The sequence below is a fragment of the Schistocerca americana genome, chromosome 2 (assembly GCF_021461395.2).
Source record: "Schistocerca americana isolate TAMUIC-IGC-003095 chromosome 2, iqSchAmer2.1, whole genome shotgun sequence".
NCBI lineage: Eukaryota > Metazoa > Arthropoda > Insecta > Orthoptera > Acrididae > Schistocerca > Schistocerca americana.
The window spans coordinates 685900328-685925233 of NC_060120.1; the positions used below are offsets into that span (position 1 = coordinate 685900328).

General features: G+C 40.5%; 1 protein-coding gene across 7 annotated transcripts in view; it reads right to left on the bottom strand.

The window, feature by feature from the left end:
- LOC124592385 (rho guanine nucleotide exchange factor 7) overlaps positions 1–24906 on the bottom strand; it is a 126887-nt gene that overhangs the window by 95679 nt on the left and 6302 nt on the right. For 5 of the 7 annotated variants that reach the window (XM_047131833.1, XM_047131832.1, XM_047131827.1 and 2 more), the window contains 3 exons: positions 17352–17439; positions 15738–15871; positions 15460–15586 (listed from right to left, as the gene is read on the bottom strand). In XM_047131833.1, the coding sequence (XP_046987789.1) occupies positions 15460–15586; positions 15738–15806 (196 nt within the window). In that variant the 5' untranslated portion in view covers positions 15807–15871; positions 17352–17439. Of the gene's footprint in view, positions 1–15459; positions 15587–15737; positions 15872–15963; positions 16038–16954; positions 17187–17351; positions 17440–24906 lie in introns of those variants that run through there. The other 2 variants (XM_047131828.1, XM_047131831.1) reach the window with 2 other exon arrangements.

The window sequence follows — 24906 nt, forward strand, 5'->3', positions numbered from 1 at the left end:
AAATCCTGTCTGCCTAATAAACTACGAAACTAGTGTGAGACAACAGCAAACGCGGAAGAATATACATATCATGTCATGTTTATATTCGTATTATTCTTATGCCTAATAGTGATACAGTCAGAAATGAAGCATGGCAATTGACTAGATTTTTAAATCTAAGATGACTCTAATTTCTGTGCAGAATGTAATGTACAAATGAGGCATCTGCAAAGATTTTCAAACGGAGAAAAATTTTAGCTAAACTCTCATTCAGAACATCTTCTATCATATTATTTGGTTCTTGTTGATCATTATCAAAGAAAGCAGCAATGTAAGTAACAACAAATAGCAGTCTCTTGCCATTGTTTCGCTAATGAGACAATTCCTCTCTTTTTTTAATTGTAAGCGGCGATAGGGCGCACAAAAGCAAGCCATGCCGCAAGCGGCGACAGGTCGTAAACAAACAAAATCAGAATGTGGCAAACAGGTCGTAAACACACATAATCAGAATGTGATAAACAATGCATGACACAGTACAATAATGCATTTTCAGCTAGAGTGACGTAAACACCCATAACAAAGAGAACGGCACTTATCAGATCAAAGAAAAAAAAGCAATCGATTCAAACCAGACAAAGCACGTGAAAACGGAAGGGAACCCGTATAAATACGGACGGAGCGCCTGACGCATAGCAATGGCTACCTGGTAAAGCTTAACTGCTAAGCTTACGACTCGAACCAAACTACTGTAGATGTATCGTCATTAATTCGACCTAAATTGTGTCTCATAGTTTAGCTTTGTTTCGATTTGGAGGTGCGGCCTTAAACTTTCCTCTTCCCTTGAATTTCGAGTCTCAAATTACAGGTGCGGCTTAGATTCGGGAAAATTATTTTTTTCTCGATTTCGAGTCTCATTTTTCATGCGCGGCTTAGATTCGAGTGCGGCTTAGATTCAAGTAAATACGGTATGCATATTCCTTGACAAGAAATGCAAGTGTTCACTAATTAAAACACACTGGGAACAACCATAGGGAGGCAATATTTTGAATCTAATGGAGTTCTTTGCTGAAGTGAATCTGACACTGCACAGAAAATCAAAGTAGAATATAATTCCCTGAGTTCCGCGCCTTGTGTGGCTGCATTTCATATTCGGCATTTCCAGAGGGCAAGTGCATCAGAAAATCAAAGGTATATTGTGTGTGTTTTTTGAGCTACTGGGTCACTAAGCACAGGATTGTAAAACTATCACAAATATATGGATGAACATATCATCAAATAACCCTTGTTTCCTATGTCTCAGTCACACCCCTTGCATTAAAAACAGTGCAAAGAAGGGCAATGTCTTTGTTCATACAATAATAAAAGCAATCACAAAATCCTTTCCACTACAAAGAAAGCTTTATTTCTCAGATAGCTTACAAGATTTCTACTTCAGTACACAATGCAAACACTGTGTGAGTTTCACACATCTTTAAATTGCACATATATAAATTGTAGCACCCAAAGTTCGAAATAAGGTAACTCGCATCTTCTATGGGTCAAGCAATCCAGTTTTATATGAAAATCCTTGTTTCATAGTAAATTGTCACTGAACTGCTGACAGCCCGCACACCGGAAATTTATTTTGTCACATCAGAATCATGCTGCATCGTTTGCTGGAGCTGAGAGGTATGCACAACAATCAATAAGTTCCCTTATCACTATCAAGAGTGCACATTCTTTCTCACAACTCCCAGCAATTCCTCAGAATTCCAAAATAATGATAAAGAGACAAAAATTACAACTAGCTGATCCTTGACATGGATGGGATCTTCCAATTGTATCACTCTAAATGCAGATTGGCAGAGGAAAGTAGTTACACACACTGCACCAAAACATATTTCATAAGATACTCAATATTGGATTTCTTTATTCTGTGTGAAGATATTTTCCCACAATTTCTGGGACCTAGAAGCTATACAAATAACCTCTGTATAACATCTTCCTATGAATCAAAGTAATTCTTTATTGTTGGAAGAACTTTGTTCATCTTATGCCTTCGAAAAAAACTTTGTGCTCTGCCTTACGGGAGGTCTTGTCAAGGGGGAAGCCTCTCAGAGAGGTCCACCGCACGAGCTTCTAGGGAAGTGATTCCAGTGGTGGTTTTCCATTGGCTTCCACTGATGATGATGAAACGATAATGACAACAACACAACACCCAGTCCCTGAGCGGAGAAAATCTCCGACTCAGCCGGGAAACGAACCCGGGCCCCTCGGCACGACAAACTGTCACGCTGACCACTCAGCTATTGGTTATGCCTTAGAAAGCCACTAATGAATTGTTCACCAGTAACTGAGCAAACAGCTTTCATTTGCTACAACAATATCTGCAACATACTTACATCATTTTCTGTCACCAAAAAGAAGATGTGGTGTGAATAGTATTTTCATAACTGTCTATAAGGCCCAGGAGCTACGACCACATCAGAAAGGGGCATGTAAAAATAGCCTCATCTCAGGAGACATAACATATCTCTTACTTGGCACACCACCTATTGAGAGAGGATAGATGGGAAACAGTTAGATGGTGACTGTCTTTGGTTGATCTTCACTTGGAGATTATCATCATCTTTTGATGCAGCTCAATGGCCAGGAGAAAGTGTCTCAATTGGACACTATTTTGGCAATTGGGGTATCCCTAATTTACCTGAGTTATCCAATTGGAAATTGGAGTCTTCACTTCAATGTGGAATTAAAACAACACAATAACAGTTGCAGAATTTATATTAGGCAATTAGTTTCAAACCTTACAGGTTCATTTTCAAGCCTGGCCTACTGAGGCTGCACTCAGAAGCTTGCATTGAGCCTGCATGGCCCACCCAGGACCGCAGCCACGACTGCCAGGCGAGTCTCGACTCCCGCTGCCTGGTTAGCAGGGCGAGCCGCACGGGGCTTGCTGGGACCCGTGGTGCCTCGCCAGAATCTGATTCCCCCCAGGCACGTGTGTAGCCCAGCTGCTTGTCACATCACGTTCCTGACAGGCACCACACTGTTTTGGATGCAGAACGAAATGTCTGTGGACCATTTGCAAGCAGTTTTTTTACTTCACATAATATTTACCAACATAGTACTTAACCTCTAATATTACATTAAAATATATGATGGCTAACATCAGGAACAAAATGGATACTTAAATTTCCACCATTGATTGTGATTGTTAAATCAACTTATAGTTAAGTGCATCTAAAAAGCCCTACACTTAATGAGGTAGTTAATTTTAGTGAAGGTTGCCCTATTAATTACTGAATTTTTGTAATACTATATGAGGAAATGGCAAATATTGAAAATTTTTGTTGGCACACACTGAAGTTAGAAGGTTATATCATGGCAAAACTGTCCTCACATTGCACACACTTTCCATGTTTTGAAGGCACTGATGCTGAAGCTTCGTTCCCACGTGACATTTTGCAAATAATACACCAGGCCAGCACAGAGATCATATATCTTATATCACATAGCTGTTAATAAATTTGGTGCATTGTTCACAAAAATTTACATCTTTTCGCTATTATATGATCAAATGTTGAGAACGTCAGTACTGATAAAATATTTACATAGCACATCTAATTAACATCGCATTTAGCTTGTAATGCAGCACATCTGGAACATGCTGAGGCATAAACGTCCTCCCTCTCAGTTATTGAGAGCTGCTTTCGATGATGCACCTGTGGTACTAGAAATAATGCAAGCAAATGCACTGACTTTATTCCCATGTTTTCACTTCAGAGGTTTTGAGCGCTTGCTTTCAGTAGTGCTGCTTCCCACAGATGTTTGACAATATTTAGGCACAAGTCTTCTTTAAACACAATCTCTTACCCCACTATGGGTGTTCAAAATATTTAACCAAAATGTAAATTTCATTTATACCGTTTTACATATATGGGAGGGCTTACCTTACGGTCTGCCACATTCTCGGCAAAGAGTTCCTGTAGCTGGTATACCGACGGCATGACAACTGCAGCATCGAATCACTGTCAGATTCCATAACCTTGGTATCCCCTTGAAATACTTCGAGAAAATAAATTAATTTGTCGGTTATCTAGTAATCCCAGTTCCCAAACAAGTGTATTTTTTTCAAATCCATGCAAAACTTTAGCATTTGTTCATATTGCATAAACACGGATTTTAGCATGACATACAAAGTATTCCAGCAAGTCTCAACATGCTGCTTCACCGCAAACTACAACCTTGAGTCTTTCACTTCGCCACTACTTTTTAAATAAGTTAGGTATATTCCATTGATTCCAACGATGGGTGAACATTACTACCATATTCCTGCAAACATTTATCCTCAAGATAAATTCCAACGATGGGTGAACATTACTACCATATTCCTGCAAACATTTATCCTCAAGGGTGTAGTGCAGAACAGTGCCGAAGGAGTGACTGTTGTATGGAAGGTGACAACAGTTCTCTAGGGAGTTTTTCACATTTTGCCTCCAATCGGTAATGAACATAACGTTCAATAGATGGCTTGTAAATATCCCTCAATTGCTTATGTTAGTTATAGTTTCATCCCGTACTTTTGTAGCACTTCTCTCCAACAAACAGGAACTCAGGAACAAGCATGACCCAGTTTTCGTACTACAACTCTGATGATATTGTCACGTAGAAGAAGGTTCCACACTCTCAGCACAGAGTTCCTGTAGCTCGTATACCCATGGCACAAGCAACTGCAGCATCAAATCACTGTCAGATTCCATAACTGGGGAACAAGCATGACCCAATTTTCACACTACAACTCTGATAATATTGTCACGTAGAAGAAGGTGCAATTAGATGAATGACGAACTCTAACTTCACTTAACAATGGACTGAATCAGGACTTGCACATACAAGAGCGTGGCGTGAACTGCCTCCAGCCAGAACACGTACAGTATATACACAGCTACAGAACATTCCAGTACAATGATTCTCGACATTTGTGGATACTTCTAGAATGTACTCGAACTGAATATAGAAATTAAAATTGTACAGTCCAGGTGAGTTTTGAACTCACGACACCCCATGTAACAGTTTAGTATCATAATCACAACACCACAGTGCTACTCAGCTTCTTCTGTGACATTGCTCCCTCCTTAAGAGAACGTCGTCTCGGTGTTACGTCCTCCTAGTCCGGGAACGAGTCATCGGTCCTACATACTCCGACTCCTGATGATGATTCTCACCCTGGTGGTGATCTTCTTAGAACTTCTTTTGCAGCTACTCTCTTCATCACCTTTACACTTATTGCATGTTGCTGGAGCTTTGAATTTACACTGGGTTGCAGGATGCTTGTAGGGTTTCATTCCAAGGATGTGAACCTTATTCTGATCTTTCGTCGTCTTGTGTCAGGGTTGAAATCTTCAACCTCAAAAGTAACATCAGACAACTGTCTTACAACCTTATAAAGTCTAAAGTAGTGCCTTAGCAGCTTCTCAGAGAGACCAACCTTCTGAACAGGAGTGAAGATCCAGATGAGGTCACCAGGCTGGTAGACAACAGGGCAGTGGCTCGTGTCATACCGTCGGCAATCGTTTTCTAGAGCCTGCAGCATGTGGAGTCGAGCTAAATGCCAAGCTTCCTCAGCTCTGGTTAACACCTGGCCAATGTAGTCATCGTCCACATCATCAGGATGTAACAGAAACACAGTGTCCATCATTATAGTCGCCTCACGCCGATGCACCAGGAAAAATGGCGCAAATCCTGTGGTGTCTTGTTTGGCGGTATTGTAGTCAAATGTCATGAAAGGTAACACCTCATCCCAGTTTCTCTGCTCAACATTGACGAACATTGATAGTATGTCAGCCAACGTCTTATTAAGGTGTTCAGTAAGCCCATTAGTTAACGGACGGTTGGCAGTTGTCATGTGATGAGTAATGTTGCACCGACAGTTTTTCTATCACAAGATTCGATTGAAAAACTTTCCCTCAATCCATAATTAACGACCTTGGGACACTGTGGTTTAATACAATGTCTTCCACAATGAATATGGTTACCTCAGATGCTTCAGCTGTTTTCACGGCTTTTGTAATGGCATAGTGTGTCAGATAATCTGTGGAAACAATAATCCATCAACTGCCACTAGCAGACATTGGAAATTGTCCGAGGAGGTCAATGCCAACACGCTGGAAAGGCGTTTCAGCTGGTGGAATTGGTATGAGTCGGCCAGGTGGTTTCTGAGGAACTGCCTTTCTCCTCTTGCACTCTCGACAGTGCGACACATAGTGATTGTAATGGATCTGGGAGATGTGTTATTTTCTACCGGATTTGTCGATACCAAATTGTAAATCTTTTCTTATATTTTTGTCAGAATTTTTTTTATTGTAATCTGCCTTATCTTATGTTAATTTACTTATATTTTTGAGAGTGACAGCATATTGATTACTATTAGTAGATGTGACGAAGAATATCAAAGAGACTGGTTACAAGTGGAAGCTTGTGTGTTGTGTAAAATGTCTTTGACGCTGGAGTCGTCTTTGACTGCAGTCAGTCGGCAGTTACCTCTTGGTGTGTGTTGACGGTAGAACAATGTGCAGGTCGCCGTCATAAATATTTGTTAGTGGAAAAAAAAAAAAAAAAACATTATGTTACTATTTTTTTATATAAACTTCAAGAAGAAACCACATTCGAAGAAATGGTATTTGAAGCACCAAAAATGAGGCAAACGCATTGAACCAGGTCATTTCTGCAGCCGACAAAACTGCATAAGGGAATCATACTTCCACTAGACAACTGAAGCCAAGACAAATATCGCCTTGTAAACATTTAACGGAAAAGGTACTGTCACGAAATATGCCAAATTTAAGTAAATAAAAAATAGTGAGCATATTTCATGATGGACACTCGTAAATAAACCTGGCAAGAAAATTCTCTTGCAGATTCTATCGTATGTCTTAATAAATCCTAAATGTCCAGCCTCAGGTGCGTCATGGAATTTCTGTGGAACATCTAAGTGCATGTGTTTAGGAATCACTGGAAGCCACCTCTTTCCAAATGGATCAAGGTTTTCTTGCAAAGTAATCCAATAACTACGTTAAATTGTCCTTTCACATCCTCTGATGTTTTAAGGCAGGCATAATGAGAGATATCTTGGCGTCCTCCTCCTGCTCAGCAAAGATATCCTGGAGTGCAGCGAGACACGTCACTATCGTCATCAAAATCTTGATGGTCTTACACAGGGTTTCTTGAGAGAGTCGGCATCTTGGTGTTTTCTTCCACTTTTGTACACTATGGTAATGTCATACTCGCGAAGACGTAGTGCCCACCTGGCAAGTCGTCCTGTTGACCTGTCAACCAACAAAGTGAACGATGGTCTGTAACAACTGTGAATGGCCTTCTATAGAGCTACTGTCGAAATTTGCACATGGCCCAGATCACAGCAAGACATTCTCTTTCTGTAACTGAGTAGTTTCTCTCGGCTTTAGTAAGTGTCCTAGAAGCATCGGCTATAACCTTCTCTTTTCCATCCGAAATTTGCACCAGAACAGCACCGATCCCATATCCGCAGGCATCTGTGTGTAGTTCTGTAGAAGCTCTCTCATCACACAGACCAAGTACACGGTCAGTCATCAGAGCTTTTCACAGCACATCAAAAGAATCTTGTTGAGCACCATCCCAGATAAATTTAGCATTGGCTTTTAACAACTCCTGGAGTGGCCTGGCTTTGATACAAAAGTCTTTGATAAAACAACGGTAATAAGAACATAATCCGAGGAAGCTTCTCACTTCTCTAATACTTTTAGGAATAGGAAATACCGTTATAGATCTCACCTTTTCTGGGTCTGGCCACACACCTTTGTTTGACACAAGGTGTACAAGCAATTTGATTTATTTTGCTCCAAAGAGACACTTTCTTGGATTAAGTTTCAGTCCACCTTGTTGGAGACACTTAAGAACGGCCCTCACTCAATCTTTTTACGTGTCTCTGAGAACACTATAATGTCATCTAAATAACAGACACACATTTTCCACGTCAGGTGACTTAGAAGATTATCCACCATTCGCTCAAAAGTTGCTGGTGCATTACACAAGCCAAACGGCATTACCTTAAACTCGTACAGATCCTCAGGGGTGTTGAATGCAGTTTCCTCGTGATCAGCCTCATCTACTTCGATTTGCCAGTATCCCGAGTACATGTCCATGAGTGGGAAAAACTTAGCCCCTTCAGACAATCTGGTGTATCTTCAGTTTGTGGAAGAGGGTAAACGTTCTTCTTAGTTATTTTATTAAGCTTCCTGTAATCAACACAAAAGCGCCAACTGCCACCGTGCTTCCTCCTTCCTAACGAGGACCACTGGTGACGACCATGGGCACTGCGAAGACTGAATGATGTCATTCTTCATCATTTTCTCTACCTTGTCACGAATTATTCAACATTCAGTTGCTGACACACGGTATGCTCTCTGGCTTATTTGTTGACAGTCTTCAGTGCTAATCTGGTGCTTCACTGTTGATTTGTCTTATTTGCTCTACACCTGTGGATTGAAGCATTTGGAGAACTCATGAAGAATGGCAAGTAGCTTCTTCTGTTGTTCCTTAGTGAGATCTGATGGTAGTCAAGCTAGAAGATCTTGTCTCGTAGTGGTAGTGCTAATTTCGCCCACCGACTAGGCATGGGAGGTATCTATGAAGCTCAACTGTTCTGCAATTAACGGCTCAGCATTTGCTACGCACGTGCATCTTGGAAGGATCTGTGGTTCTCGGTGACAGTTAACTATCCACACTTCACCGAATCCGTTCTTGAATGAGACGACAGAGGCTGGGATGGCCAAGTTATTCTTCAGTGGTATGCTTCTCTTACATTCCACTACAAAATCCATGGGTTGATGCATGGCATGACAAGTGACAGTTATCTTTCTAGTGCTGACTGCGGGAATGATCACTTCATCCATCACACAGTCTCCACACACTCGGTTGCACATCTTCCTGTCCACAGTATCTCATCTCATCTAGCATAATCTTTGAGCGACCACAATCTATAATAGCCTGAGAAGCTTTCAAAAAGTCCCATCCGAGAATGACATCATGATTACACTCTTGTAAGAAGATGAATTCTAAGGACTGTGTTTGGCCACTTATACCCACACAAATGGTACATCTTCCTGTAGGTTTTATGTATTTCCCATTAGTCACCTTCAGCAGAGATGTTTCGTCGTTGACGAATACGGTTTTCTGCAACAAGAGGTTGGACTGGTTGGCCATCCATGAGGATATCGATGTAGTTTCCTATCATTTTTGTAGTGATCGACGGTGGAGGATTTTTCTCTTCGGCGGCCTCACCTCCGAGAAAGGTCGCACCCTTTAGTTTTCCAGGTTGCAGCAGCTACATTATCGGCTGGAGCTTCTAAGCGGTGATGGAGACCTCGTTCAGCGTGTTGGGGAGCGTCCTTTCCAGCGGCTAGCTTGTGGTGATGGTGACCTACATCGTCCTGCACCCACAGCATCTTGTTCATCTTCGTCGTCCCGGAATTGGCGTCGGGAAAGATTGGTCTGCTGTCTTCTGATACAAGCATCATCAAATATCCGCTGCCTTTCTCAGCAATAGTGCACCACATCCCCCGGTTGTCAACAGTGGAAACATACTGGTTGGTGAACCTGGGTCCTCCAGACGTCAGTCTTCCATGGTGCCCAAACAGGTTCCTCATGCGGCATTGGAGAAACAAAACTCCGCCTGGGTCTCAACTTTTTCACTGTTTTAAAGCGAAATGAAGGACAAGAGATTGGGTTCACTGTCTGTTTCATTTACTCCCTTATAACCTCTTGAAGCATCTCGGATTTTTGCTTGCCGTGCAATCCAGGTGCCTTCTGAACTTCCTCTCTCACTATCTGACGAACACTTGTGGAATCAGTTGCTTGCTCCATCACAGACATCGATACAACATTTGTAAGCCATTCAAACTTCTTGCATGTAATTCTTTTTTGATGCATTGTCTCGATATACTATCACGATTTTATGAAGTGGGCTGATGTCGAAACCTCCTTCAGAAATAGGGCTTGATACATGTCCTCAGCAACACCCTTCATGAGATGTGCAACCTTATCTTCCTCCTCCATTCAAAGTTCCAAGAGGTCTTGAGTGTAGGATGCTGTAGTTTCTCCTGGAAGCTGTACCCTGCACTTTCATTATCTTCAGCCTTGTTATTCTGTCGTCGTGTGTAGCCAAAATACTTGCTCAGTTCTGTCTGGAATACTTCCCAGCTAGTGAACTTCTCCTTGTTGTTCTCATACCATTGCTTGGCAGTGCCCTCCAAGTAGAAAAATACGTTAGCCAAACACACGGTGCAATCCCATTTGTTAAATTTGGCTATACACTAATATACCTTCAGCCACTTGTTTGGATCTTGGCCATTATCACCAGAGAACCTAGAATGATCTCTCATGTGGTGGCACACAGTTGCTGTCATCGTAACGTCCTCATCTTCTTCTGCCTCCAATAGATTGCAATCTGTTGAATATGGCTCGAACTTGGGTTTCTCGCCACATAAACGGCGGCTCTGTCGTGGCCTGATGGGAGCCACTGTGTTGTCGATAATGTGCACTGCGTCTCCACTAGAATAATGTCATGTAGAAGAAGATGCAATTAGATGAATGACGAATACTAACTTCACTTAACGAAGGTTTATTCAGCACTTGCACATACAAGAGTGTGGAGCGAACTGCCTCTGGCCAGAACACACACAGTATATATACAGCTACAGAACATTCCAGTTCAATGATTCTCGATATTTTTGGATACTTCTAGAATGCACTCGAACCGAACATAGAAATTAAAATTGTACAGTCCAGGTGAGTTTTGAAGTCACGACCCTCCATGCAACAGTTTAGCATCATAACCACTACACCCCGGTGCTACTCAGCTTCTTCTGCGACAATATTGATTGCGTAATAAGAGTAAAATAATGCCTTTTAGTGAACATGTCTGCCCACATGTCAGTTGCACATGTGCGCGCACCATCTTCCATATCCTGCAGCACTTGGGGGACCACAGCCAGACGGAATTCTTCTGCTATTCTTCTTTCATGGTGAGAAATCATTGGTGGGTGAGGAAGTAAATCTCTTGCACTTGCAGTAGGTACTGTGCTTCTATTTTTGGAAGTATCAGTGCAAGATCTAGAAAGCATTCTACTGTCCCTTTGATGAACAGTCACAGATCTCATGTGCATACTGTTACACACTTCTCCAGGACTATGGATTTTGCTGATGCCAATGCTATTGATCTGACTATTAGGAGAAGCTCTGCAGTTATTCAAGTGTTGCAACAGGGTCCACGAGTTTTCCTGAATGTGACAGCAAGTTCTAGTTGCTTTCAGTATGGTGTACGAACAGACCATTGACCACATCGAAAACTTATAAAACTGTTCCGCAAAAGACCTTGCTTGTGGAAAATCACCAAAAAACATTACATGAAGAAGAGTATAAAAAGTAGGGTGTGTGAAGAGATTGCTGAAACATTTCTAGATGATGTAAAGCTGTGAACCAAAGTGTAATAAAAACTTAACTACAAAATTAGAGATCAGGTTTCATATAAGGGCCCACAAAGGAACGTTTCAGAAAGAAATGAAAAAAAGAAGGATAAATTGTATAAACCAACATCAAGCAGGTTGACAATGGCTCAAGAACAGCCTCTTCCTAGCATATCACACATCCATGATTCTCAGAAGAGTGCAGATGATTCAGAAAGCTATTCTGCTCATACGTGGCCCGTCATACCTTCTCTGCCAGTGCCCTATTGACATCCGGGCTCAGCTGGGTACCTGAACAAGCTGCAGACCTCAACGGCATATCGTGGCTTGAACAATGTTTCCAGTAGAGCTGAGCTCGACTGCTTGCGGTGCAGGCAACAGAACGGAGCAGTCAGTCACACGCGGGCTTGGGCAGGTAAATGTGGCATGATGCATGGTTCTGGCTGCACTGACAGTGCCTGATCTTAATAATAAATATCTAAGTGGCAACACATGCTTCATAAATGTTTGCAGAATTAATGCCACAATCCGGACATGCCTCTCATCAAGTCAACATCAAGGAGGCACGTGTGGATTGTGGCATTAATTCTGCAAACATTCATGAAGCATGTGTTGCCACTTTGATGTTTATTATTAAGATGAGGCACTGTCAATGCAGGCCAGGCTTGAAAATGAACCCATGAGGTTTGACACTAATCGTGTAATATAAGTACCTCAACTGTTGACAGAATTGTTAATAAACGCTTTACAAAATTTGATGAAGTTGCTAGTTCCCCCATTAACAAAATGTTGACACTGAAAAAAATACAGCAATAAATTTTCATCATCAGCCTTGTAACATGCAAGCAATTCATTGCTCTTTATGGTCTTCTGTCAGGCAGCAAGGAATCCAGCAAGCACACACCTTCAAGCACCCGAACTGATAGACTACTATGTCTGCTCTACCAATAGACGTCCAGTTGTGGAGCAATGTGTTTGATTATGATCTGTTGGTCACCTTGAATGAGAGTGCCTGCATGCTACAACACTACAGAAGTCACTACTGTGTGCAGCCGGCAGGCACGCAGGAGAATGGACAGTTCTGTGTGATCTCGTTGTGATGATGACAGATGCCTCACCCAACAAGTCACTGTGCTTTTGTTTACTGCCAGGTCTCCATAGCCATTCTGCAAGTGCCTATGAATATCTGTCATGCTCTGGTTTTCTGCCAAAAGAAATTCAATGACAGCTCTCTGCTTGGAACACACCTCGATTACAGACACAATTTCCAAGGCTATGTATAGCGCTGCCACCTATCGGAACTTCATGAAACTATAAGGGCTGAAGCAGGAATATTCCACAATGTCCCACAACACATTCCACATTTTTCAACAGAAATTTGTCAAGAAAAAAGTGCTGCATTACTTCTTGAAAGTCCCTTGTACATGGCATGATCAGAATTAGATCCCACGATCCCTGTTTCCAAGCGCACAGTCTACCACTTGACCACAATATCCAACTTCACCTGGAGGTAATGTTCCTGATGTACAACACTGCTAATGCTCTTGATGTACTTGGGATTGGCTCCAGTCTCCTAGCCAAAATACATGCTGTACTTTTAAAATTTTGTCTACATTCTCATATTTTCATCATGGATATAGTCCAAGTCTTTTTGTAATTGGTCCTTCATCTAAATGATTTACAAGATTTTTCGAATATCAAATCTCTGACAACAGAATAAAATAACCCATCAGGATTACAGACTGGTGTGCATACTGATTCCAATTGCTTTTGCTCTGCAATCTTTTTAGTCCCTTTGCCATGCTGGCAAAATTGCTGCACAGTTGTCACTCGCAGTTTGTGAAAGCTGCAAATCCTGAGGATTTAAACAAAAGTGTGAGCGAATTAACTGCAGGACATGAAGATGAGAATCCTGTTCTTACAATTTATTGTGAACTCACATCCCTTTTGAAGAAAATTACTCCGCAAATGGAGAAATGGGTGACAGATTCTTCACAACCCATTAGAATATGCAAAGGTGAATTTTGAGACATGGCTCCATAGACAACCATCTTTACCATTGCAGATGGACGAAATGTTACTGGGACAATGAGGAGAGAGGTGTGTGGTGAGCATGTGATGGACTATGCATTTCATATTAACATTAACAATATTGCATAATGGATAGATTGCTACTCACCATAAAGATAACTCATTGAGTTGCAGACAATCACAGTGAAAAGACTGTTACACATTGAGCTTTTGGCCAAAGCCTTCCACAAAAAGGAAACATGCATACATTCACACAAGTAAGTACACATTACGCACACATGACCACTGTCAGAGACAGTGTCATAAGGGCATGATGTGTACTTGCTTGTGTGAATGTTTCATTTCTGAAGAAGGCTTTGCGAGAAAGCTCAATGTGTAGCAGTTCTTTCATTGTGCCTCTTTGCAACTCAACATTTCACTTTTATGGTGAGTAGAAGTCTATCAAAAATGGTTCAAATGGCTGTGAGCGCTATGGGCCTTAACATCTGAGGTCATCAGTCCCCTAGAACTTAGAACTACTTAAACCTAACTAACCTAAGGACATCACACACATCCATGCCCGAGGCAGGCTTCGAACCTGCGACCGTAGCGGTCGCGCGGTTCCGGACTAAAGCGCTTAGAACCGCGTGGCCGGCAGAAGTCCATCCTTTTCATAATACTGTTGAAATTCCAAACTGGACTTCCCATTGCTTCACATTAATATTAACTTTGATGACTGCTTGTATTCCTTGACACATTATTTGTTGCAAATCTTATAAAAGTTGAAACTTCCTGGCAGATTAAAACTGTGTGCCAGACAGAGACTCGAACTCGGAACCTTTACCTTTCACAGGCAAGTGCTCTACCATCTGAGCTACCCAAGCACGACTCTCACCCCGTCCTCACAGCTTTACTTCTGCCAGTACCTCGTCTCCTACCTTCCAGACTTCACAAAAGCTCTCCTGCACACAGTTTTAATCTACCAGGAAATTTCATATCAGTGCACACAACGCTGCAGAGTGAAATTCTCATTCCGCTAATAAAATTTGCTAGCAGAGACATTGGTGCATGTTGTGTATTACTTTGTGTTGTTTCCAACTGATGAGATGTCAAATTCTATATTTTCTTACTCTCTTCCTACACAACACACACATTACCAGATACATCTGCTTATATGTGCAGCAGTTGCATCATACTAATATTACCTAAAAAATTATGCAACTTTTTAAGTTATCCTTTTTGTTTTGTTCCCATTAGCAACCTTAGCAAAATTGCACCATGACTGAATGTTAAATGGAAGGAAAAGTTATATTTCTATGCTAAAATCAGAACATTAAAAACATTCAAATCATACCTCCAAATGCAGACAGAGGAAAACAATTAAAAGAGAATATTTCAGTGAACTGACAGCAAGATCTACATCCAGAAAATATACTTTTCATTTTGCAGGTAATGGCAAAAGGAATGAAAAGATGTTGCACTCTAACATGGTTGAACACAGGAGTAGATCACAAATCTAGATGGGCGAAGGGATAAAACGCACACGTAGAATCAAGTGTCTTGTGGATAGGAACTATTGTCAGCTGCCTCATCATCAAATTCTTGACTTTCATTTGTTGTTAAGTTGTTTAACATCCATATTTTCCTCTCTTAAAAGAGAGCCTTCTGTATCACATAGCCTTTACTAATGTCAATAGTTTAGATCCAGGGGTTTTAGATTGGGTGTTTATTATTGAATGTTGCTGCCACCGAAGAAGTGATTTTCATATGTTGTAGGCATAATCTTTTTCTTTGTAATGTACATGAAACCAGGATTGCAGCCACTGAAGAGAGGGAGCTGCAATACAAAATAATCTACTACTGTCAAAATGAATGAACAGCCACTATGCAATTTCAGTAAATGTATGCAAGATTTTGCAGTCTTTAAGAACAGTTCAATAAAAATATAATGCATAGGTGTGAAAATTAAAACTTTATAACTTTGTACCTAAGGGAGTGTACTCCTTCACATAATTGGAAGGAAACCAGCCAGTCTTCTCCCCTAGTGTTCCTTCCCACCATCCTCCTTCCTCTCTCTGGGTCACTGTTATAATGTCCCCTTTCTTGAAGCAAAGCTAAAAACAAAATTATACATTATTTAACAATATGAAACAGTTCTGAATATACTTTCCATAAATCTGTCAGAGGATAAATAATACACATTACAGCTGCTGCAAATAAAGTATGGGCAAATAATTTCAAGTTCTGCATTAATAAATAAATTACCTCATCATTGTTCTTGCCTTTGAAAGAGTAGACAGCCTGCACCAAACACACACTGCTGTCTGAGGCCATGGTGGATGAAATTCACAACATACCAGTGGAACATGGATCACCTCAGACAGAAACTGTGTTGACTCCTGTCACAAAAATATTATTCCTCATCATTTGGAATATATATTGAAATAGAAAGCACAAACATGAACAGGAGAAACTATTAACAATAACATACAACACATAATTTAAAAATAAAAAAATGGGTGCTACAGAAGCTTCCACAATCTGTTCCAGCTTCTGGCTCTGTACACAGTTCTGAAACATTAAGGAATTCTTGGCACCTTCTCACAGAGGGCCTGTCAGTGCTGGCTGGCAGCCAACAGACGGCATCACACCCATTACAAACACACTTCATGTTTGCCTTGGTCAAGAAGCCTTTCACTTCCAATCATATCTCAAGGTTGAAGTGAAACAAAAACAGTTGAATGTTTGTTTTATTCTGTCTCATTTAATAATTATCTTATTATTAATCATTATTGTTAACTTAAATATATTTTCCATTAGTATTTAATATTCCAGAACACTGTCCCACAAAACTGATGTACTCATTGGATATAAATCACCTGCAGTCTACATTAAAAAACTGAATAGGATGTATACAGTAAATCTATGTTTGAGTAAAATTTCTAAACACTTAGGAATGATATATAGCTGGTTTTACATCATAACACATTAATTAGCAGATAGCGATTTAGAAAAATTTAAGAACAAACTATATATGTATGCGGGTCAAGACCATTGCATGCTGCAGTGTTGGAAAGGGAGAAAAAGATTGGAAGAAGGAGGAAGGAAGGGGGCAAACTGGGGTTAGAGAGATGGTGGAGATGGAAGGCTAAGGGGCAGGGGGGAGTGAGAAAGGTGACATGGTGGGAGTGTGGGAGTGGGAAGGATGAGATTGAGGGAGTGAGGTGTGGGGAGCAGGGAGTAAGGAGTGGGAAGGGCAACATGGAGGAAGTGGGGGATGATGATGGAGGGGGAGTGAAGAGGGGGTGGGGAGAGCTCCCACATGTTTGTTTGCTGATCAACACTACCTCTATTCCATGAGTAGAAATATACAGAAACTTATACACAACATATTAGTCGAAACTTCCTGACAGATTAAAACTGTGAACTGGGCTGAGATATGAGGACAATATTTGATTCAACTATGAGTACTTCTCTCTTACTTTTCAGTCTCCACAGAAATTCTTCCACATATCTTGCCAAACTAGCATCCATGGGGCTGAATACTATAGAGAAATGTCTTACAAACAGCCACCACTGCCCAAACTGAAACTTTCACTCTTCAGGGCAGTATGAACTTTCATTCAACTTTTTGGCACATTAAATTTTGTGCCAGATTTGGGCTAAGACATGTATTTGGATTCCACCTTAGTCTGGCACACTATGTTAACCAATCTGGAAGTTTGAAAATAGTGCTCTCTTCACTATGGAGTGGAAGGTTCATTATGTGTACATCAGTTTTCTATAAATTGCATACAGATGCTTTTATCTCCATTTAACAATCGTTCAGTTGCTCCTTGAGACCAAATGTGAATAATGGGAAAGAGATGCAGTACTTACTTGACTTATTTAAATCGAAAATTGTGGTAGTGGCAATGCAGCTGCTTCTTTCACAGTGTTTACAGCATTTTCGATTCCATCACCCTTCCTGAAAATATTGAAAATTTAAAATAAAGGTTAACTACAGCTGCAAAACTGTGGAAGTAAGATAAAGCAGTGCTTACTTTCTTGCTTAGATCAAATATGTACAAGTATGTTACTTTGGGATGTCTTTTGAAGTTGTCTAAATATAACAAATGATGTCTCAGCTAATAGTTTATTACACACAATGGATGATGTCAGAGCCAAGATTATATTGCTGTCTTCCTATATGTCTGTCTGATAAACTGAGTCAGTGTGAGTCCATAATAAGTGATGTGCTGAGTTCAGAAAAGTGAAAGAAAATGGTCACAGATCTCAGATTAAGATTTTCCATGATACATTACACTGTGAAAGTATAATGTACAATTCATTTATTCATCCATTCATTGTATCTCATATATCCTAGGGTCCAGACAAAGATGACCAACTGTCCAGTTTGATGGAGGTCAGAAAGTAGATCCTGGATATTAACAACCAACAAGTGTCAAGGGTAGCAGTGGTCAATAACCTGAGCACTACTTAGGGAATCACTGCCGGTTAAGAATGTCTCGCCAGTGCAAGAACAAACATGACTGAGGGCTTGAACAATGGCCATCAATAATGCAGTGAATACACTGCATCCATTCAGCAGGGAGCATACTTCACTGCACCTTGCATGTGTGTAGGGAAAACCATATGGTCCATCAATGCCAGTACCATCAATGTAAACCACTTCCAGACCCAGAAAAGCATCAAGAAGGCCAGGAACAGGCAGAGAAAACCATAGGATCAACAGAATATTTTGGTGTAAAGTATAGGACGAGACAGATCCAAGGACGTGGCACACACCATGGGGGCATACACAATTGCTTCCTTACAAGAAGCAACAATGGAAGCTGTTGGAGTTGGAGAGGAGATGCTGTATGCAAAATATGATCATGACTCCTCTCTTGGGTCACTGTTATGGGAGGTGGCTCACAATACCAGAAAAAAAGACAAGGTAGTTCAGATGCTCAGGGGAACAGTGAATGTGTATCGCATAGTTGGGCAGCAGTTTTTAGTGCCTGATCTACAGTGGAGGCACTCCAGTCGCCTTGAGCAGGCTGTTCACAGGGCTGGTCCAAAACTCACCTGTTACAAGTTGGATTCAAAAATGGTGTATCAAGCCAAACACCCACAATACTTAAGGTGATGCCGAGCCATACGTCAGACTCTCATCATCAAGACGGGACAGGATCAAAGCTTTGCAAACCTGCAAAAGTGCACCGCAGTCTGCACCCCTGCTGGTGTTACTGGTGCAGCAAACAGTGTTACAGTGCGACCAGCATGTTTGCTTACGTTGGTGAAGATGTGTAAGACGTGTCAACAAGGCATTGAAGGTCAGTCCTTGAAAGCGATAAGACTTCACCACATTGAGCAACTGACCATCAAAGGATAGTTCGGATTTGGATGGACAGTGTGACGGAAACAGTCGGTGGACCGTATGACGGAGACAGAAGTGCAAGACCCATGTCTTGGTAGCAGGAAACGGGAAGCCATGTGAGAGAGCCCTGGACTGCGCCTTTATTATGGCACCATGCACAGTCAGTATTCAGCAATACCCACAGTGGAGAAGCAATGGTAAAAATACAAAAACCTTCAGCATGTAAAAGGGTGACATTGTAGGATCCACAGCTGCAACAAATACAACTGACCTCTTTGAGGATATCCACATCAAAAGCAATATCAATGACAATGGTGCAGTTGTGGCAACAATGATTACCAAAGTACAAAGGACAACTAAAACATGCAGATAGTTACATATGTTCAATAAATTAGATAAAAAACTAAGTAATGTCATATCTCAATGAGGAACTTGAAACTTTCGGAACAGGGTAGGAGCATGCAGAAGAACTATGGTTCAAGTTTAAAAGGATAATTGACTGTGCGCTGGATAGATATGTACCCAGTAGAACAGTTCATAATGGAAGCGAACATCCATAGTATTCAATCACTGCAATAAAACTTATAAAGAAGCACAGATTACTGCTTAACAGGAGTAAAACAAAGCTTAGTATACACATATATTAGTGTTCCACAGAACTTTAATGGATTTTGTGATCTGTAGTTAATAGATTATTATTGTTATTGTTTAGATAAATTTTGTAAAAAATATTGTAAACAACCACGAGTGAGCTGCTGTAGGAAAGTCAGTTCTGGGGCTCTGGGCAGCTGTTGTGGCAGATGGTTACATTGGGGTGAATGCAGTGGCATGGGAATCAGGGAAACAAATGGGTCTCTTCCATGGTATTGCAGATTATGTTCAAGGGATAGGAAAATAGCAGAACTGGAAGGGAAGATTAGAGCCCTTCAGGCTGAACTGGATAGCGCTAGGGAGGAACTGATGAGATTAGGAGGGGAGGAGGGTGAAGGCAGGTGGGAATGATAGCAAGGAACAGGGGCCACAGAAAGAGAACGGTATCAGACAGTTTCATCATTGGCACAAACAATAGATTTGCCTTGCTACCTCAGTCAGCTAAGGAAGAGGCTCAAGTAGATGTACGTGTCGTCAGCACTCAACAGACTTTCACTAGGAAATCAACTGTTGCAAAAAAAGTAGAAAGTAGGAGGAAAGTTCTGTTGTTAGGTAGTAGCCATGGGAGAGGTGTGGGCCAGATTTTGCAGGAAAAATTAGGTGACAGGTACCAGATCACAAGTATTTTCAAGCCCAGTGCATGTCTTAGCCAACTGATAGAGAATGTAGGATCATTGTGCAAAAGTTTTACAAAGCAGGATCATGTTGTGGTAGTGGGTGGAGCAGGAAACAGTACTGATTGGGATCAGGGCTACAATATTGAGTGTGACCTGGTAAAAATAGCATCTGCAACGAACCATACAAATGTTGGTTTGGTTCCTGTTTTCATGCAGTACGACCGGCCCGAATTGAACAGCTTTGTCAGGAGGGTCAATATGGAGCTATATTAGCTGCTTCAGGCGGCTACTCTGTCAAGCATAGGTTTGGTTCCTTTTGGTGGTATTGGTAGGTGGGACTTCACAAGACATGGCCTGCATCTCAATAGGAAAGGGAAGGGTAAACTGGCTGGGATGATAGCAAAATCTTTAAGGGGAGGCACTGAAACTCATGGGAGTACTTTTTTAGGCCAAGATCAGTATCCAATCATCCTACATTGATTGAAATTTAGCTTAATGAAAAGTTCAGACAGGCAGGTACTAGTGATGTGAAAATATCACAAGATTCTCATAACAGTACAGTAAAAAATAATGTTAGTATGTCACAAGATTCACATAAAAGCACAGTAAAAAATAATGTTAATATATTGCACCAGAACATCAGGGGATTAAAAAAACAAAGTAGATGAGCTTCTTGTTTGTATAGAAGATTTAGAAACTGAGGGTGGAATGGATGTACTATGCCTGTCTGAACATCATATAGTCAGAAGTATGGAAATGGTAAATAAGCTTTCAGCAGAAGTAAGTAGAGATACTATGGAAAGGAGTTGCCATATACGTTAAAATCAGTCACAGTGTGAAAAATTTTGAAACTAAAAAATTTTGCATAGAGCAACACATAGAAGCATGTGCATGTGAGCTTAAACTAAATAAAGGCACTTTTGTAATTGTAGCCGAGTATAGGGCCCCACAGGGAAATTTTCAACTACTTTTGCAAAACTTGGATTCTTTGTTGTGCTACCTGTCAGACAAAGGAAAGCAAATTATTGTTTGTGGGGATTTCAATGTAGATTTTCTGAAAGTCAGACAGAAAGCTTGACCTTGAAGTATTACTTGGTTCTTTCAATTTGACATAAGTTATTGATTTTCCTACTCGGGTGGTACAGGAAAGCACCATACTGATAGATAACATTTTCATAGACCAAGATAAATTCAATCACATAAAAACTTTTCCTTTTAAGAATAGTCTGTCTGATCACGATGCACAGCTAGTTACAGTATATGATATAGCTCCATACAGTAATGCAAAACAGTCCTCCAAAATAGCGTGTTCCATTAACGATTTAACACTTCAAAATTTTAGGGAAAGCTTGCGACTGTTAGACTGGGATGAGGTGTACAGGGAACATAATGCTAATTTAAAATTTAACCTATTTCATGATACCTCTGTGAGTATATTTGAAAACAGTTTCCCTAAGAAAACAGTGAAATATAATTGTAAGAAACCATGTGAAAAGCCATGGCTTACTAAAGGGATAAAAATATCTTGTACACAGAAAAGGGAAATGTAACTTATAGCTAGGAGGAGTAATAACCCCAAAACAATGAAACGTTATAAAAACTACTGCACTGTATTAAGAAAAGTTATTAAAAAGTCCAGAAGTATGTGCATTATGTCTGAGATTAGCACATCTGATAATAAAATTAAAACAATTTGGAATACTGTGAAAAGGGAAACAGGGCAACCGAGAGCACAGGAAGACTGTTACTATCAAACACAATGAAAAGTTTGTTAACAAGAAGTCAGAAGTAGGAAACATTTTTAATAATCATTTTTTAAGTGTTGTAAAAAAAATAGGTTTCAGCTATTCATTAGAAAACGCAAGGCAGTAAATGGAAGAGGCAGTACCTATGCAATTTGATAAAATTGAAATTCAACCCACCTCTCCTACTGAAATTAGGAAAATAATAAATTCACTCTAAAGTAAAAGCTCACATGGAACTGATGCCATTTCCAACAGAGCACTAAAAGCTTGTTCCCAACAAATAAGTAGGATTCTCAGCCACATATGTAGTAGCTCACTGAAACAAGGAATTTTTCCAGATAGACTGAAATATGCTATCGTCAAACCATCGCATAAAAAAGGGGATAGATCTGACGCTAGCAACTACTGCCCATTCTCACTTCTGACAGTTTTATCCAAAATTCTTGAAATAGTAATGTATTCAAGAGTAACATCACACACTTGTAAAACTGAAGTACTAACAAATGTCAATTTGGTTTTCAGAAAGGCTTTTCAACAGAAAATGCAGAAATACAGAAGCGTCCAATCCCGTCTGCTTTGACCCATGACATCACAAATATGGTGGAAACGACCATAAACCAAGATTCCAATATGGCGCATATAAAGTCGGTACGTACACATTATGAGGACGAAAATACATCAAAAAACAAACACACACACTTTCCACAAAAAGCCTAATGACACTAATGGGACAAGCGTGGGAAATGGGGTGTTTTTGGGTGGGGGCAAACTAAATATAAACAAATTTAGACACCCACCCCCATACAAAACCACACAAAACGACGAAAAAAACCATCACAAAACTCCCCAAATACCACTAAACACAATATCGTCTGGAATCGGAGGAGGGAGAAGGAGATTAGTGTTTAACGTCCCGTCGACAAGGAGGTCATTGGAGACGGAGCGCAAGCTCGGGTTAGGGAAGGATGGGGAAGGAAATCGGCCGTGCCCTTTCAAAGGAACCATCCCGGCATTTGCCTGAAAGGATTTAGGCAAAACATGGAAAACCTAAATCAGGATGGCCGGAGACGGGATTGAACCGTCGTCCTCACGAATGCGAGTCCAGTGTGCTAACCACTGCGCCACCTCATTCAGTGACTGGAATCGGACACTTCCCTTGACCTATATAGCTCAACAGCAGCTCCCGATCCCATAAATTAGGATCAAACACTTCCCTTGGCCTATATAGCTCAAAAACATCTCTCAATACCAATATCAACAAACACAGCCACACATTGGGATCGAACACTTCCCTTGACCTGCACACTGTTAACTTTATCCGTCATATCCATTCCTGAACATAATCAACAACAGATTAATTTTACTAAAATTACCACATGATGTACAGCGAACAACACTAAATTAACCTTCACACAAAATTGTTAACTCATTGAAATGAATTCCACTACAAACACAGCCGACACTCGAACAATTCTGGATAATGAGCAAAAGCAAACTGAGTCCATTACACCACACAAATGAAAACCCTGAACATACCACCAGAGATCATAACAAACCACAACACGATGACATCTACAAACACACCACACTTACAAACCAAACTCCGCACCGTCATGATGGCACACACGACAACACCCTTATGTCACGGGTCAAAGCTGATGCGTGGGATCAGACGCTTCTGTCAACCCGAAAATGCTATATATGCTTTCACTGATCAAATATTAAATGCAATGAATAACTGAACAGCACCCATTAGGATATTTTGTGATCTCTCAAAGGCTTTTGATTGTGTGAATCATGAAATTCATCTGGATAAGCTTAATTATTGTGGTATGAGTGGGACAGTGCACAAATGGTTTAATTCATACTTAACTGGAAGAATGCAGAAGGTTGAAATTAACAGTAAAGATAAGTCTACAAAAACCACCAGAGTCCTCTAACTGGGGAGCTATCAAGAATGGTGTCCCACAGGTTTTAGTCTTGGGTCCCTTATTGTTCTTAATATATATTAATGACTTGCCACTCTGTATTCATGAAGATGCAAAGTTAGTTCTTTTTGCTGATGATGCAAGTATAGTAATGACACCCAAGAAGCAAGAATCAGCTGAGGAAATTGTAAATAATGTCTTTCAGAAATTATTTAGTGGTTCTCTGCAAATGGAGTCTCACTAAATTTTGAGAAAACACAGTTTATACAAGAAGAAATAAATCTCGGGTGAACAGCCTGGTATGAGTGTGCATAGGACACAATATTTCGGTAATCAACCATGTTGCTGGCATCAGGTGCGCTGATGTACATCACCACACCTGATAGCCAAAATATTGTGTCCTAGACACTCGTACCAGGCTGTTCACCCAAGATTTATTTCGTCATAAAATACGCCTAGAGAAACTGAAGAATCACAACAGTTTATACAATTCTGTACAGGAAATGGTATAACACGATTGATAAATATAGACTATGCACGGAAGTCTGCTGCTAAGGTAGAATACTCAAAATTTCTGGGTGTGTGCATCAATGAGAAATTGAATTGGAAAAAACACATTGATGATCTGCTGAAACGGTTAGGTTCAGCTACTTATGCTATTAGGGTTATTGCAAATTTTGGTGATAAACATATCAGTAAATTAGCCTACTAAGCCTATTTTCATTCACTGTTTTCATATGGCATCATATTTTGGGGCAATTCATCATTAAGAGAGAAAATATTCATTGCACAAAACTGTGTAATCAGAATAATAGCTGGAGCCCACCCAAGATCACCTTGCAGAGATTTGTTTAAGGAATTCGGGATATTCACAGTACCTTCGCAATACATATGGTCACTTATGAAATTTGTCATTAGTAACCTATCCAAATTCAAAAATAACAGCGAAGTGCATAGCTACAACACTAGAAGAAAGGATGATATTCAGTATTCTGGATTAAATCTCACTTTGGCACAGAAAGGGGTGAATTAAGCTGCCACAAAAGTCTTTGGTCATTTGCCAAATAGTATTAAAGGTCTGACAGACAGCCAACCAACATTTAAAAGCAAATTAAAAGAATTTCCGAATGA